General features: G+C 39.5%; 1 protein-coding gene across 3 annotated transcripts in view; it reads left to right on the plus strand.

The window, feature by feature from the left end:
* Positions 1–15,687, plus strand: part of ZNF684 (zinc finger protein 684) — a 30,338-nt gene extending 14,651 nt beyond the window's left edge. The window contains exons 1-6 of one of the 3 annotated variants that reach the window (XM_045035608.1): positions 237–393; positions 1,676–1,781; positions 2,372–2,410; positions 7,833–7,959; positions 8,290–8,385; positions 14,142–15,687. In XM_045035608.1, coding sequence (XP_044891543.1) covers positions 2,396–2,410; positions 7,833–7,959; positions 8,290–8,385; positions 14,142–15,046 — 1,143 coding nt within the window. In that variant the 5' untranslated portion in view covers positions 237–393; positions 1,676–1,781; positions 2,372–2,395 and the 3' untranslated portion in view covers positions 15,047–15,687. Of the gene's footprint in view, positions 1–234; positions 394–1,675; positions 1,782–2,371; positions 2,411–7,832; positions 7,960–8,289; positions 8,386–14,141 lie in introns of those variants that run through there. The other 2 variants (XM_006934602.5, XM_045035607.1) reach the window with 2 other exon arrangements.
* Positions 15,688–18,089: the final 2,402 nt, after the last annotated feature.

Below are 18,089 nucleotides of genomic sequence, written 5' to 3' on the forward strand. Positions count from 1 at the left end.
GTATTTACAAATCCTGGTGTCTTGTATTTTTAAACGAAAATGATATACACACTTCCCTCTTATAAATGAGCTTGGCTGTCATGGAAGTCCCAGAGATACCAACCCAGGACTCTCCCTACAAAGAGGCAGAGGCGTCTGAAGCCTTCCGGAAACGAGCTCCACAGGCCTATGGGAAATGTAGTCCCCTAAGAAGAGCCTGCACCGCGGGGGGACTTGGGAACCTGGGCGGCAGTTACTTCCGCACACGCGCAGTGGGGCTGTAGCCGGTGTTCAGTAATCTTCCAACCTGCGCCGCGTGAAGGGGGTACGGGGTTTTCTCCCCGAGAGCCTGTGGGAGATCTCTGTAATCTGATCTTTTAGAACCAAAGATGGGAGTGTGGTGGTGAAAGACTGGTAGGTATGACTCTGCGGAGCTTGGGGACGTAAGGGAAGGGCGGGGAGAAAGATAGGCACCAGTTTATTGGCGTACCCAAAGGAAGGTAAAACTTCACAACCCCCACGTGCAGCGATTTAGTGTTTGGATGTGTGGGTCCTGTCCAATTCTGGAGTTCAGAGAAAGCAAGAGAAGGGGCTGACTGCTACTCAAGTGGGTTCCCGGATCCCGAGTAGGGATGGGGCAGGCTCAGTATGTATTCCTGCCCTTGTAGATCACAGTGTAGGAATATGTGCTTCAGGCTTTACTTTCCTGGTTACAAGAACATCGCTGGCCCTACCAGAGCCCGCAAAAGGCAATATCAAACCATTCCAAGGGATCTAGGCAGTATTTCTAGAGAAACTTGCCATGTTCTCAGTATATTCTCACAACAATTATCTGAAGTAAGTGTTCTCTCCATTTTGCATATGAATTAACTGAAGCTGAGAGAGAGGTTAAGTTACTTACTTGCTTATACTGACAATAAGTGGAAGAGCTGAGAGTCGAACCAGACGAGTTTTCACCGAATTTTATTCTGGCGTTTTGTTTGTTTGTTTTTGAGTATAGTTGACACGCAATCTTACATTAGTTTCTGCTGTACAGCTTGGTGATTTGACAAGTTTTACCTTGTGCTATGATCGCCACAAGTGTAGTTAGGACCCTGCAAAAAAAAAAGAGTTGTATTTATTCTCCTTTTGAAATATTTGAGCAATGAATGCAGAATAAATTTTGATTTGTAGTCTTTTTTTGTTTTGTTAATAGTCTTTGGTGAATTTGCAGATCTTCCAGTGAAGACTGTGTATATAAAGCTGTGAGTCCCTCTTGCATATTTTAGCCTTTCTATGGCCCCAACTTTGCTGGTTTAAATTCTTAAAAAACTATACTGGCTCATAGAAGATGGTGAATTTCCAAAGAAAGAGAGAGAGACAGATTTAGAATTTAAACTGAAGGCTCTGTCTTTAAAAAAAAAAAAAAAAAAATCCTGGATCCCTCAATCCAGCCTTTTCAAGAAAACCCAACCTAATTTGAGCTCTCTTATCCCAGCTTCAGAGCAGAGACCAGAGAGTCACAGGAAGGACTGACTTCCAGAGATATACTGAGTTTCAGAAACCAGGGTTTTAGTGAGTTTTTAGACTTATTTATAATTTTTTTTCTTAGGATAAAATTTTGGGAAGAAAAAAAATGTCACTAGTTCTAAGATTAACAACTTGCCATTAGATCAGTAGGACAAAAATGTACAACATACTTACCTAAATTTCATAGATTCATAACAGATCCACCAGTAGAGTTCAGCACTTATAAAATATGGACTTTCCTGACATCTAGAATCGTCATTCTCTCACTAGGTGACATTTACTGAAGCTGCAATGTGAGTCTTTCTTTTCTAACTTTTTTTTTTTTTTTTTTTTTTTTTTGCGTGAGAGAGAGAACATGGGGGGAGGTGCAGGGAGAGGGATGGGGGAGAGAGAGAGAGAGAGAGAGAGAGAATATCTTAAGCAGGTTCCATGCTCAGCACAGAGCCTGATGTGGGGCTCAATCTCACAACCCTGCGATCATGACCTGAGCCGAAATTAAGATTCAGATGCTGGGCTAACTGAGCCACCCAAGCACCCCAAGAGTTCTTTTCTTTTTTTTTTTTTTTTTTTAATTTTTTTCCAACATTTATTTATTTATTTTTGGGACAGAGAGAGACAGAGCATGAAGGGGGGAGGGGCAGAGAGAGAGGGAGACACAGAATTGGAAACAGGCTCCAGGCTCTGAGCCATCAGCCCAGAGCCTGACGCGGGGCTCGAACTCATGGACCGCGAGATCGTGACCTGGCTGAAGTCGGACGCTTAACCGACTGCGCCACCCAGGCGCCCCCCAAGAGTTCTTTTCTAATAGTGCTTCTTTTCTTTTCAACATTGCGTTTTGGTTTTTCATGCCTTTCTATTCTTTTTCCTATTTTTACTTTCATAGATCCGTGTGTAAGAGCTCCAGAAAATGATCAACTTCCAGGTAGGTATCCATTTATTGAGTCATTTAAAACTCTCAAAAATCTATATAAAAAGGACATGTATAGACATGTATAGGGAAAATATAGATTGAGTAGATCAGGTCCAAAAGAAAATTTAGAAAATTGATCAGTTGATATCCACATCACAGGGTCTGTACATAGTTGGAATAAATTTGAGCTGCATATGTGTACCCAGTCTTTATAGCAATCACAGAAAATGGATAGTCAATCAGTTAACGTATTGGTATTGTCCACAAAGATAAAGGAAAACAATCCCTTGGAGAAGTAAAGATTTTCCTGATGCAGTTCTCTGAAGAAAATATCTTATAATGGGTTTTCATGGAGATAATGTTAGAAATAATATTCACAGGGGTGCCTAGGTGGCTCAGTTGGTTAAGCTCTGACTCTTGATTTGAGCTCAGGTCGTGATGTTGTGGTTCGTGGTTTCGAGCCTTGTGTTGGGCTCTGCACTGCTGACACTCCACTGTAGGTGGAGCCTGCTTGGGATTCTGTCTCTCCCTTAATCTGCCCCTCTCCTGTTTGTGTTTGTTCTCTCTCTCTCAAATAAATAAACTTGGGGAAAAAAAGTTTAAAAAAAAGAGAAATAACATTCACAGCAACAACCCTGTGATAAATATAACATCACATTTTATATTATATAGCATGCTGTATTTCTTAAAATGTTTCCTAGAGTAAGCAAAGAGCTTAGTGCCAATAAGCAGCACTATGCGAACTCCGTTTGTAAGTTCAGGTACATATCTTTTTTAATATTCTTCTGGAACCATAAGTAAATCTTATATCTTTTCCAGAGTCTGCTAGTATTCTTGAGCATTTTCTCTTCTATGTGAATTTTATTTTATTTTATTTTATTATTTTTTAAAATGTTATTTATTTTTGAAAGAGAGAGAGAGAGTGAGCAGGGGAGGGGCAGAGAGAGAGGAGGGCAGAAGATCCAAAGCAGGCTCTGTGCTGACAGCAGCGCGCCCGATTCAGGGCTTGAATTCAAGAACCGGAAGATCATGACTTGAGCCAAAGTCAGATGCTCAACCAACTGAGCCACCCGTGGGCCCTGTTCCATGTGGACTTTAGAATTAGCTTGTCAGGGTCTATAAAGGAGCATTTTAGGTATTTTTATTGTGATTGCAATATGTTTCCATTAATTTGTAGAAAATTCATTAGTTTTCAATAATGTATTCTCTAATGTTTCATATAGGTCCTTCTTTACATTTTTATAGGTTTGTTATTATAATTCTTGTACATTTCTCGTATAAGAATTTCTTGTAATATTTATTCTTACGTATGGTTTAAGTTGCTGTTGAGAATAGGATGGATCTTTTTTCATTGTATTTTCTAATTGGTTATTTTGGTGTATAGGAAAGTATGCATTTATCTATTTGACTTTATGTCAACTTACAGAACTAATTTTTTTTAATTAAAAACAAATTTTTTTAAATGTTGATTTAGTTTTGAGAGACAGAGTGCAAGCAAGGGAGGGGCAGAGAGAGAGGGAGACACAGAATCCAAAGCAGGGTCCAGGCTCTGAGCTGTCCGCATAGAGCCTGATGCGGGGCTCGAACTCACAAACTGCGAGATCATGACCTGAGCCGAAAGTCAGACACTCAACCAACTGAGCCACCCAGGCTCCCCCTGTTTCTTCTTTAAAAATTAAAAAAAAAATTTTTTTTAATGTTGCAGAACTCTTATTAAGTTCAAGATTTTTTTAGTTGATTATTAAGTTTTCTAGGTAGACAATCATACACTCTTCAAATGGAGTTTGTTCCTTACTGCTCAATATGTATGTCTTCATGTTTTTTCTTGTCTTATTGCAATGGACAGGGATTTTTGGGAACTATAATTTTTTAAAAATGTTTATTTGTTTTGAGAAAGTGTACATGTGTGAGCAGGGGAGGGCCAGAAAGAGAGAGAGAGGAAGAGAGAGAATCCCAGGCGGGCTCAGTGCCTCCATCACAGAGCCCAACCTGGGACTCAATCTCACAAACTGTGAGATCATGACCTGAACTGAAATCAAGTTGGATGCTCAACTGACTGAGCCACCCAGGTGCCCCAGGAACTATAAATTGCTAGCCAGTATCTTTTTGTTCCAATTTTAATGGGAATGTTTCCAGTGTTTTATTGTTTCCTCTTGTATTTTGGTAAATAGTTTTGTTTTGTTTTCTTGTTTTTAATCAAGTTAAAGATTTTTAGCTTGTGAACATTGTTTTCATCAAGGGGAAACCTTTTTTCTTATATGTTTTTTAAAAATATGTGTTGGTTGGGGCACCTGGATAGCTCATTCAGTTGAGTGTCCAACTTCGGCTCAGGTCATGATCTCATGGTTCCTGAGTTCAAGCCCCACATCAGGCTCACTGCTGTCAGATCCTCTGCCCCGCCCCTGCTTGCACTCTCTCAAAAATAAATAAAACATTTAAAAAATAAAAAAAGTAGATTGATAAGTAAATAAAATACCTGTTGGTAAAATAATGTTTTATCTTTAATATAGGAATTCAGAGAATTTCTAATATATTTCTCAATATTGAACTATCTGTGCATTCATGGGATAAATCCTACCTAGTCTTCTAACTTTTTAAAGGGCCAGATGGTAAATATCTTAGGCTTGAAGGCCATACAGCCTCTGTGTCAACTACTCAATTTTAACTTTGCATCTGAAGTAAATGAGTGGGTATAAATATTCCAGTAACACTTTATTTACAGAAACATCAGGCTGGGGTATGGGTTGTAGTTTGCTGACCCCTGTTCTATATGGTTTTAACTATGTCTTTGTGGTAGACATGTAGCCACATGCCTTTTTAATTTCAGCTTAAGTTAGTTAAACATGATTTTAACATTACGGTTGAGAGGATATATTATGTAAAAAAAGGTCTTATATTCTATTTTATTATGGTCATGTGAGTCTGACATGTTAACCTTATAGCCCTTCTAACTTATGTATATTTACTTTGTAGTATGTAATAGATTGTAAGATCTCTGAGACCAGTAACATTTTTACTCTTTTTTGTATCACTAATACAGTGTCTGGTAGGTCCTCATTAGACATTGTCTGAATGAATGAACGGAGAACATATAAGCAATATTTTAAATAATTTTATTGAGACATAATCACATATTACAGATTGACCCATTTAAGATATATACAACTCAGTGGTTTTTAGTCTGTCCATGAATTGTAAAACCATCTCTACAATCTAATTTTAGAATATTTTCATTACCCTCAAAAGAAACCCCATATTGGCAGTCATTCCCTATTTGTCCTATCCCCTAGCTCTAATTTATTTTCTGTTCCTATGGATTTTCCTTTTCTGAACACTTTATGTAACTAAGACAATATAATATGTGATCTTTTTTGACTAGCTTCTTTCACCTAGTAACAGTATTTTCAAGGGTCATCAATGTTACACGTATGTCAAATAATATTGCATTATATGGATATACCTCATTTTGTTATTCCATCTATTCATCAGATGATGGATACCCATATTGTTTTCACTTTTGGCTATTAATGAATACTTCTCTATGAACATTTGTCTACAGGTTTTATATTTTTAGTTCTCTTAGGTATATATTTAGGAGGGATTGCTGGGTAATATGGTTAATTCAATGTTTAACATTTTGAGGAACTGTAAAACTATTTTCCATAGTTGTTGCACCATTTTACAACCCCACCAGCAGTGTATGACAGTTCCAGTTTGTCTACATCCTTGTCACCACTTGTCATGTCTGTCTTTGATTTTAACAACCCTTGTGGGTGTGAGGCAATATCTCATTGGGGCTTTGATTTCTATTTACTAATGATGTTGAGCATCTTTTCATGTGCTTCATGCTCACATGAGTGTCTATGTCTTTGGAGAAAATCTGTTCAAATCCTTTGTCCATTTTTAAATTGGGTTGTCTTTTTACTGTTGTATTGTAAGAGTTCTTTTTATATCCTAGGCACAAATTTCTTACCAAAATATATGATTTACATGTATTTCATCCCATTCTGTGGGTTGTCTTTTCACTTTCTTGATGGTGTCCTTTGAAGCACATATTTTAAATTTTAATGATTTCCATTTTATCTATTTTTTTCTTTTGTCACTTACACTTTTCCTTTCATATCTAAGAAACCATGGCCTAATCCAAGCTCATGAAGATTTGCTCCAATGTTTTCTTCTAAGAATTTTATAATTTTAGTTCTTACATTTACGTCTTTGATCCATTTTTAGTTCATTTAAAAATTTTTTTTTAAATGTTTATTTATTTTTGACAGAGGGACGGAGCGTGAGCTGGGGAGGGGCAGAGAAAGAGGGAGACACAGAATCCGAAGCAGGCTCCAGGCTCTGAGCTGTCAGCACAGAGCCCGACGCGGGGCTCGAACTCACAGACTGTGAGACCATGACCTGAGCCGAAGTCAGACACTCAACGACTGAGCCACCCAGGCGCCCCCATTTTTAGTTCATTTTTATATATGATGTGAGGTGTTTATGTGCGTTTAAGGCGGTCCAGCTTCATTCTTTTGCATGTGGATATCTGGTCCCAACACCACTTATTAAAGAGACTAATCTTTACTCGATTTAATTGTCCCGACACTAGTGAATATTTTTAATGTGATTTTTGTTTCTATCACAAAGTATATTTCTGAGCCAAGCATGCAGTAGTTATCATATATAGCTTTATGAAAACTTAACAATGAATATATGATCATAAGAGGCTGCCATGATTCTCCTGCAAGTTCCCAAATAATGTACACTTTGTTTTATTTTTTTTTAACATAACTTATTGTCAAATTGGCTTACATACAACACCCAGTTCTCATCCCAACAAGTGCCCTCCTCAATGCCCATCACCCATTTTCCCCTCTCCCCAATGCCCCCATCCACTCTCAGTTTGTTCTTTGTATATAAGAGTCTCTTGTGGTTTGCCTTCCTCCCTCTCTGTTTGTAACTATTTTTTCCCCTTCCCTTCCCTCATGGTCTTCTGTTAAGTTTCTTAAGATCTACATATGAGTGAAAACATGATATCTTCCTTTTCTGACTAACTTATTTTACTTAGCTTAATACCTTCCAGTTCTGTCCACATTGCTGCAAATGGCATGATTTCGTTCTTTCTCATTGCCAAGTAGTATTCCATTGTATATATAAACCATAGCTTCTTTATCCATTCATCAGTTGATGGACACTTAGGCTCTTTCCATAATTTGGCTACTGTTGAAAGTGCTGCTATAAACATTGGGTTACATGTGCCCCTATGTATCAGCACTCCTGTATCCCTTGGGTAAATTCCTAATGGTGCTATTGCTGGGTCATAAGGTAGTTCTATTTTTAATTTTTTGAGGAACCTCCACACTGTTTTCCAGAGCAGCTGCACCAGTTTGCATTCCCACCAACAGATAATGCACACTTTAGTTTGAAGATCAATGTTCCGTTACAGGGATCGCTGACATTCCAGGATGTGGCTGTGGACTTCACCCCAGAAGAGTGGCAGCTGCTGGACTGTGATCAGAGAACCTTGTATTGGGATGTGATGCTGGAGAACTTTAGAAACCTCACCGCAGTGGGTAAGGACAGTGGGTGGTGACTAACTCTTCACTGTAACTGAGCATGTACTCATAGTGCCCTTCCTTTGGGACGTGTGGACATTCTAAAGCATTACAGAGTTTGGTCCTGAATGTCAGTGGTCACAGACTCTTGATCCCCTTTGAGATGAAGCATAAACAGAGAATGTGTGTTTATGCTTCCACCTTCCAAATGGCGGAGAAAGGTCTTTTTTGTTCTAAAGTCTGTCATCCTTTCCAGGCTCTGAGATTCAAGGAGGCAGACCTGAATTGTGAGGTAGTTGTTTGTGTCTAGCACTTTGTCTCCAGTTCTGTGTTGTTTCCCACGAACAGGGGGTCCAGTTACCAAAACAAAAGTGATCTTCAAGGAGGAGCAAGGACAGGAGTCATGGATGGTGGAGGGGGAGAACCCATGTTGGCGCTATCCAGGTGAGTGAGAGAAAGCTAGGCAGATGGGAGTCTTTGGAATTGAGATTCCAGTTGGTCAGTGAGGGACAGGTACCTTTGAAGCACCTCTTAAAAGCCACACACCTTTGGAAGTGACTGGATATGCTTGACCTACCATTCATTGTCAGATCCGCAGATGACACCTTCACTCACTCTGCCCACATAGCTGTTTTTATCTTTGCTCAGCTCTTGTATGGAGGGATGTCCCTTTCCTCTCTGCCCAGGCTCCCTATGCTTCCTGTTTTATGTAGGTCCTTGCTTTGTTCTCTTAATTCCCCAAGTCCTCATTCTTCTTTTTTCCTCATCATGATCATAGATTGGGGTGCCTGGGTGGCTTAGTCAGTTAAGCAACCGATTCTTGATCTCAGGTCAGGTCTTGATCTCAGGGTCGTGAGTTCAAGCCTCACATTGGGCTCCACACTGGGCATGGAGCCTACTTTGTAAAACAAAACAAAACTAAAAAATGATCCCAGATCTTTTTTTATACATCTAATTCTTTTTTTTTTTTTTTTTTTTTTTTAGTTTTTTGGTTTTTTAACATTTATTCATTTTTTTTAATTTTTTTTAATATTTATTTATTTTTGAGACAGAGAGAGAGCATGAATGGGGGAGGGTCAGAGAGAGGGAGACACAGAATCCAAAACAGGCTCCAGGCTCTGAGCTGTCAGCACAGAGCCTGACACGGGGCTCGACCTCACGGACCACGAGATCATGACCTGAGCCAAAGTCGGACGCTTAACCGACCGAGCCACCCAGGTGCCCCACGTTTATTCATTTTTGAGAGGCAGAGCATGAGCGGGGAAGGGGCAGAGAGAGAGGGAGACACAGAATCTGAAGCAGGCTCCAGGCTCTGAGCTGTCAGCATAGAGCCCAACACGGGGCTCGAACTCATGAGCTGTGAGATCATGACCTGAGCCAAAGTCAGAAGCTCAGCTGACTGAGCCACCCAGGCGCCCCTATACATCTAATTCTTATACTGTAGTCAGATCATGTAGATTTGAAGTCTTACTCCACCAGTCACTGTCTAACCTAATTATTTTGTAGCACAACGTTATTTATAAAACAGGGATAATATTAATCCTCACTTCAGGTTTCTTTTAAAGATTATGTGAGTTAATACATGCAAACCCATTCAAGTAGTTGGCAGATAGTAAGAGTTCAGTATATGTTGGCTATTTTTATTTTTATTTTTTTTGTTTAATTTTTTAAAGAGATTTTTATTTTAAAACTTACAGGAACATTATGCTCTAATTATTCCTCTTTTAAAAAAAAAACCCCAAAAACCTTTTCTTATAGCATATGCCCCATCTCTGTACCCCACCTTGCTCATCTTTCATCTCACTGCTGACTTGGGGTATCTACCTTATAGTGCATCTGTCTGCTTCACTTGGTGATACTGATGTCATTTGGAAATTCTCCAACTTCATTTGAGTTGGTTCCTCGCTAATCTGCCCTCACCCTCACTTCCTGCTTATCCACCTTTGTTTCTTGCCTTCGTGTCTCTCTCCAGAACTTCTCCCACAGTAACTCCTTCAGAAACTGCATCCCTCTGAAGAACTCGCATGATTTTCTTTGTGCTATCTGTGCCTCTCCAACTTCCCATTCCCATAATTTTCCCCACCTGGCTTTAATCTCCGTTTTTTCATAGTAACCAATATTTAATATGCTTCAACCTTCACCTTTCTCTTTAAATTATAATCAAGGATAATGACTGGCCTGCTGCTTTGCAGTTTCTGAATCACTGCGGTAAGCAACTTAGCTTTTGTGTGTCACGAGTGTTTCCTTAAATACCGTTAGACTTATTACCGGTGATTTCAATTATTAGGTTATCCAAGACTGATTTAAAATAAAATTTTCTTTTTCCACAGAGCCCATAAAAGAAGTATGTTTCAAATGATTAAGACACCAATTAAGTGTATTTTACATTCCTGGGACCCCAACTTCTAATACAAACCAAGTGAATTTTAACTCCTGCTATGGTGTCTAGGCCATTCATGATTCTATATTGCCAATTCTGTTCTATTTTCTGTTTTATATTAGATGTTCCTGCAAGATTTATCCAAATCATTTCATTTTCTGAGTCACTCTTCTGACAAATTAGCAGGAGTTATTCCTTAATAACCTTTATTAAGTGATACTTAAATGGCTTTTAAGGTCTCTTTAATGTGATCCCATTCTGTTTATCTGGAACAGTCCATCTTTTCTCTATTCCATGGCAGTTGGGCTCTTTAGTGAACTTTGTACACGATTTTCTTCTGTGTGTCAGTTCTTTTGATACTGGTGTGCTCTAAAACCAGCATGCTGCTAAGTCTGAATTCAGTGTTCTCTCTTTCATGATAACTCCAGCCTATGTTAATCTCTACCTTCTTTGAAGCTCCGTCCCAGCTCTACTATGGCTCTTTCATGAAAACTTGACATATATTCTTTTAGATTTTTTTAAACTTTATTTATTTATTATTATTTTTTAAAATGTACATCCAAGTTAGTTAGCATATAGTGCAATAATGATTTCAGGAGCAGATTCCAGTGATTCATCCCCTGTGTATAACACCCAGTGCTCATCCCAACAAGTGTGTGCCTTAATGCCCCTTGCCCATTTAGCCCATTCCCCCACCTACAACCCCTCCAGCAGCCCTCAGTTTGTTCTCTGTATTTAAGAGTCTCTTATGTTTTGACCCCTCCCTGTTTTTATATTATTTTTGCTTCCCTTCCCTTATGTTCATCTGTTCTGTGTCTTAAAGTCCTCATAGGAGTGAAGTCATATGATACTTGTCTTTCTCTGACTAATTTCACTTAGCATAATACCCTCTAGTTCCATCCACATAGTTGCAAATGGCAAGATTTCATTCTTTTTGATTGCTGAGTAATACTTCATTGTATATATATACCACATCTTTATCCATTCATCTGTCCATGGACATTTGGGCCTTTTCCATACTTTGGCTATTGTCAATAGCACTGCTGTAAACATTGGGGTGTATGTGCCGCCTTTGAAACAGCACACCTGTATCCCTTGGCTAAATACTTAGTAGTGTAACTGCTGGGTCGTAGGGTAGTTCTATTTTTAATTTTTTAAGGAACCTCCGTACTATTTTCCAGGGTGTCTGCACCAGTTTAAAACCCTGTATGCTCATGGGGCACCTGGGTGGCTCAATTTCAGCTCAGGTCATGATCTCACGGTTCATGGGTTCAAGCCCCGCGTTGGGCTCGGTGCTGACAGCTCAGAGCCTGGAGCCTGCTTTGGATTCTGTGTCTCCCTCTCTCTTTTGCCCTTCTCCTGCTTGTGCTCTCTCTCTGTCTCTCAACAATAAATAAATGTTAAAAAAAAAATTTTTTTTAAACCCTGTGTGCTCTTAAGGCATCTTTTCTCTTGATAATGCCCTGAAGAGAAAGTCCTATATCATTTTTTGTTTTTATACCATTGCTGAGCACACACTGGATATTTAACGAACATTTCATTAATTTACTGTTGTAAAGTCAGGCACTGTGGGATGCTTCTTATTCTTTCAGTGAGGCTTTTTTTACGTTTCCTGAGGAGGATTCAAAGAAAGCAAAAAAACCCATTACCATTTGCCAAGGTGTGAAAATTGTAGTTGAGAGGCAAAACAGCCATGTCAGATATTTTAAAATTTTATGAGTGTGGAAGATTTATTGGATGTACAATAACATTGCAGTTTTTTTCTAGCTAATTGTCAGAATGAGTGGTTTCGGGCAGCAGTGGGACTGTCCTGGAAGTTCAGAGAAAATGGAGCTTAAAGTTAAAGTATGCAAAAGATGAGAGGAGTCATTTTTTGAGATTATGGAACAATGGCTCCTCCCTAAAGAATATGTAAGTACTAAATAGGGTGAGAGGTGATGAGGTAGAGCAAGTTAAGATGGGAAAGGAACATGAGCAAAATATTGTAATTATTTAGAGTCTAGAATTCTTGGAACAGAAGGTATTTGTTCAGGACTGGAAAAATGCGTGCTTAGATACCATGAATGAATTCATTATAATGTATAGTTTTGTTCACCAGGCTGATTGCCCTGGATATTTCAGTTGGTTACTATTAGTTGAGGGAACCCAGGACGCTGCTTCCCATTAGTTGAAGCAGCAAGGAAAGAAGACAGGAACTTCACTCTGCATAAAGAAATGTGTACCGAAGGGGTGCCTGGGTGGCTTAGTCGGTTGAGTGTCCGACTTCAGCTCAGGTCATGATCTCTCTGCTGGTGAGTTCGAGCCCCACATCGGGCTCTGTGCTGACAGCTCGGAGCCCGGAGCCTGCTTCGGATTCTGTCTCCCTCTCTCTCTGCCCCTCCCCTGCTCACACTCTGTCTCTCTCTGTCTCTCAAAAATGAATAAATGTTGGGGCGCCTGGGTGGCGCAGTCGGTTAAGCGTCCGACTTCAGCCAGGTCACGATCTCGCGGTCCGGGAGTTCAAGCCCCGCGTCAGGCTCTGGGCTGATGGCTCAGAGCCTGGAGCCTGTTTCTGATTCTGTGTCTTCCTCTCTCTCTGCCCCTCCCCCGTTCATGCTCTGTCTCTCTCTGTCCCAAAAATAAATAAACGTTGAAAAAAAAAATTAAAAAAAAAAAAAAAAGAAAGAAAAAAGAATAAATGTTAAGAAAATTAAAAAAAAAAAATGTGTACCGGTGGCTATAGCCCACTGCTTGGAGCAGCTCCACAGAGAAGAAGGCATGAGGTTAAAAGCTGGGGTGTTGTACTAACACTCCACAAGGAGAGAAATTCAGGAGGGGGGATATAACCCCTTCTCCCTCTTTTTTTAAGTTTATTTATTTAAGCAGTTTCTACACACAATATGAGGCTCAAACTCATGACCCCAAGATCAAGAGCCATGTGCTCCTCCAATTGAGCCAGCCAGGCACCCTCCCCCCTTTTTTAGTGGAGAGATCGACTGGGGATTTGTAGTGTCTTGAGGATAGGAATGAAAAAATGTAACTTCAGGATAAAGTGACTTCAGCTTTCTAAGGACTAGGTTGTTGGGTAGATTGAAAGAAAATGTAAAAACTGTACTTGTCAAATACAAATACAACAAATAGTTGTCATATATAGAAACCCAACCAGAATAAAAGCAATAGCAAGCAGACAGAATCTATGCCTGGGCTTCCGAGGACACAGGAGAATGAATCCCAGCTGTTGTAGATTGGTGCCCTCTGCAGACATGTCTCACCTGTGATTTGGATGGAGTTAGAGGACTGGAGATGTAAGAATGTTCTTGAAGGTAACTGCCATTGTGCCAGGTGATTAAGAGGAGAAAGAGATGAGAATGAGGGAAACGGGGAGCTGTCCTACCAGGGTAATCTAGGACCGGGGTGGTGGAGACTCTGATTCTGATCTGCTGCCTCCAGATCTGGTTTTTCCTCTGATATTTTCCCTTAACTCCAGAGTCTCTTGTTCCTCTGGTCACTCATCCATTGGTAGATCCCTGCAATAGGTCTCCATTCTGTGAGATAACCATGCATCAATGTTGAGCAACCTTTTGACTTCCTTTGTGCCCTACTCACTGTAACTTGTGCCTATTTAACTGTCTTTCCATAGGTCACAAGATAAGCCATCTGTTCTCATTATTGTCATTCATCTGCTCCCATTTCCTCTTCAGCAGTTTTATTCTTAAAGCTCAAGAGCAAGGCAAATAGAGGATTGATTTCAGAATTAGATACTAGATTTGAAATCATGTTTCTTTCAATAACTGTTGGTGGAAAAAATTAACGAGGCATGTCTTATTGTACTCCTTTTTAGAAGCTGATTGGCTACTTGTTGATGAATCAGAGAAGAACCAAGAAAGCAAAGACAACTTTTTGAATTCAGTTTTGTTCACCTTCAATAAAATTCTGACTATGGAGAGACTCCATGGTTATAACATGAGCACAAGCCTTAATCCTACAAGAAAAAAACCATATGAATGTAAATCATATGGGAAGAGTGTGCAGTCTACTTTAGATTTACTTAATTATAATACATACTATACTGGAGAAAACTCTTATGAATGCACTCAATGTGGGAAAACCTTCAAAAAGAAGTTTCATTTCATTAGACATGAAAAAAATCATACAAGAAAAAAGCCCTTTGAATGCAACGACTGTGGGAAAGCCTATAGCAGGAAGTCTCACCTTACATCTCATCAGAAAATCCATAATGGAGAGGGAGCCTTTGTGTGCAGTGATTGTGGGAAAGCATTTATGTACAGAGCACAACTGGTGGTCCACCAGAGACTTCACACTGGAGAGAAGCCTTATGAATGCCATCAGTGTGGGAAGTCATTCACTTGGAACTCTTCCTTTACCCAACATGTGAAATCTCATACACTCGAAAACTCGTTTGAATGTAAAGAATGTGGGAAAACCTTCAGGTATAGCTCATCCCTTTATAAACATTCTAGATTTCATACAGGAGAGAAACCCTACCGATGTATCGTATGTGGCAAAGCCTTTGGTAACACATCTGTGCTTGTTACGCATCAAAGAATTCATACAGGAGAGAAACCATATGGATGTATTGAATGTGGCAAAGCCTTCATCAAGAAGTCACATCTCCTTAGACATCAGATAACTCATACAGGAGAAAAGCCCTATCAATGTAACAAATGTGGGAAAGCTTTTTCCCAGAAGTCAAATCTTATTGTACATCAGAAAACTCATACATAATATTCATGCTGTGAATATGACAAAGCCTTAAATATTAGATAAATCTTATTAAATCAAAAATTCATGGTGAAGAGAAATCCACCAATTTGGATTTGGCAAAGTAGATTCCCATAAAAAAATAATGCCAGTCATGTTCTGAAAGTGATAATAAAGTGTTAAAAAGATCACAGAAAACATTGATTTATAAATAATAGAGCATGGAGCTTAAAAAGTAGCATAAAATAATGAAGGAATTAGTGAAAACTACATTTACCGTCTCTTTTATTTTTATAACAAATTATCAAATATGCAAGTGTGAGTATAAAATGTTTACGTATTAAATTATATCTGTTAAGAGTGAAGCACATACCATTTTTTCTTCCAATCCTAAAAACTTGCAAGTGAAAAAATGTGGTTTAATACGAAGTATGAATTTCAGTAATATTTTCATCCATTTGCTGGCACTTTTAATGGGCAAGGCAGTGTTACTGAATCTCAGTCTCCTCTTTAATTATAAAACTTGTTAAAAAGATGTTTTCCTGTGTATGTAAGCAGCAAAACAAACAATATACCAATTGAGAGGGAAAAGCATTTGTATTCTGTATTACGGTAAGCATTCAGTTGAAAATAAGTTTGTAAATAAAACATTTGCCCTTCACACATTCCTGTTCTTTTTCACTGGTGTATCTACATAAGGTGTAAGCACAGCTCAAGTAATGTTTAACTGAGGTACCATCTGTATTTGATTTTTTTTTTTTTAAATTTTTTTTTTTTTCAACGTTTATTTATTTTTTGGGACAGAGAGAGACAGAGCATGAATGGGGGAGGGGCAGAGAGAGAGGGAGACACAGAATCGGAAACAGGCTCCAGGCTCTGAGCCATCAGCCCAGGGCCTGACGCGGGGCTCGAACTCCCGGACCGCGAGATCGTGACCTGGCTGAAGTCGGACGCTTAACCGACTGCGCCACCCAGGCGCCCCCTGTATTTGATTTTAATAGACTAGGGTGTCCTGATACTTTGCAACTTTGGGGGAGTGAGTTTTTGTGTCTTTGTTTTCTTGTAAGAAATTGAGACAGGCTTAGCTCTTAGGGGTGCCTGGAGTTGTCCTTGTGACAGCATAGGCGGCGTTAAGTTGCAAAGAGCGTGTCCCTCCTTAGCAACTTCACTTTGGAATGTGATATTATGTAAGTTATGCATAGTCCCTTAAAAGGATGAACCACCCATTATTTAAGCTGGAGTTTTTAATTGCTGTCCACAGTATTCCTTGATAATGTCAAAAAACCTTTATGCCTTTTCCTGAGTAGTGACAAAACAACCTGAACCTAAATTTGGAAATCAAGCCTTTTCAACTTTAAGCTGAGTTATAACTGTTGCATTGTTTTTCTTTCATTAGCCATTTTTTGAAGAGTAACATTGAGTAATGATTGTGAGAGATAGTGCTTTTTTGAACAAGCACCCAAGAACTTATGGAACTTAGTTAAATCTTGTCTACTGACAAAAATTCTTCACTTGACCAAACTTTTATCAGTCACCTGCACCTTCTCCTAGGCCTTCTCTTCTGTTCACTTCCTTGTAAAATGGTTTTAGCAAGAATCTCATGGAGTCAGTTTAACCAGAACTCCCTACCCTTAGTATTGGATCAGATTCCTCATCCTCTACCATCCATCACCGTGGCCTGTCTTCAGCAACAGTCGCGTTTGTTAGGTCAATTTAGCCAGAATCTTCCTTACCTCTGATTTTCCACCCATTGATTCCCACCTTGCTCCTTTGCTATAAATTCCCACTTGCCCATGCTGTATTCAGAGTTAAGACCAATCTCTCTACCCAATTGAAATCTCAATACAGTGGTCCTTATACCTATTGCAATGGTCCTGTCTGGCCATCTTTAACAAGTGAACTTGAATATCTTCTTTCTTTTTTTAATTTTTATTTTCGAGAAAGCACAAGTGGGGGAGGGGCAGACAGAGACGGAGACACAGTCCAAAGCAGGCTCCAGGCTCCGAACTGTCAGCACAGAGCCCGATGCCGGGCTCAAACTCCCGAACCGCGAGATCATGACCTGAGCTGAAGTCGGACCCTCAACCGACTGAGCCACCCAGATGCCCCGAATATCTTCTTTCTTTCATACTCCCCAAGGGTTTCAGGAGGCTACAGGCTGGTTTTACTCTCGTAGTTCCAGAAATTTCTGGAACCCCTTTCTTTTGGAATTGTCTTTCAGAATCAGTTTGATAGCCATGCAGGAAATTCTTTAGGTATTTATAGTCACAGGACTTGCCTTTTTTTCAGCTCAACGTTTTTCTCACTTCCTCCATGAGATCCTCATTTTGTCCTACTTAGTTTTACCATTCCCATCCTGTCTCCCTTTCCCAAGCCCATATCTCTCATCTGAGAAACTCCAAACTACTTAAAGCTAGTAGTAGGAAGAGAGGCGGCTGGGGGCTCTACTGTTGCCAGCATGATGTGAGGCCCCTTGAAAGAGCAGCTGTGTGGGTCAACGTGGCAAGTGTGCGGTGATCTGCTCTGGGGATAAGGGAATAAAACAAGGGAGTTTTAATTGTAATATATCAGGGAGCATGTAATCTGGGGTTCATAAACTATTTTGCTCCCTTCTGTAAGTGGAAGTAGGAATGCACTAGTAGAAAAAAGTATTTCCAGTACTGGACAGATATAAACTGCCTCCTAGACAGCTTTTGCCACTGACCTCATTGTCAGGCTGTACAAAATTTTGGTAAGAAGAAAAACAGAACTATGCTTGGACTCATCTAAACATCTTGGATTCCCAGAACTCCCTAGTCTATTTGTGCTCTGTGGCTGAGACAGCCACGCACAATTTAGGTGAGAAATCCCTTGATTTTTACCACCTCTTTACAGTTTGTCATACCTTGAGATTTTCTGGGGGTTTGTTGTTTGTTTGTTTTACTCTATAAAAAGATAATTCAAAATGCCTTTTCTCTCTTTTATTTATACATAGATGGTGTATTGGCATTCCCCCCCCCCAATGAAACTGTTCATTTTTCTGATTATATATGGTAATTTTTAAGAATCAAATATGAAAAATGTAATG

Source organism: Felis catus, chromosome C1, assembly GCF_018350175.1.
Source record: "Felis catus isolate Fca126 chromosome C1, F.catus_Fca126_mat1.0, whole genome shotgun sequence".
NCBI lineage: Eukaryota > Metazoa > Chordata > Mammalia > Carnivora > Felidae > Felis > Felis catus.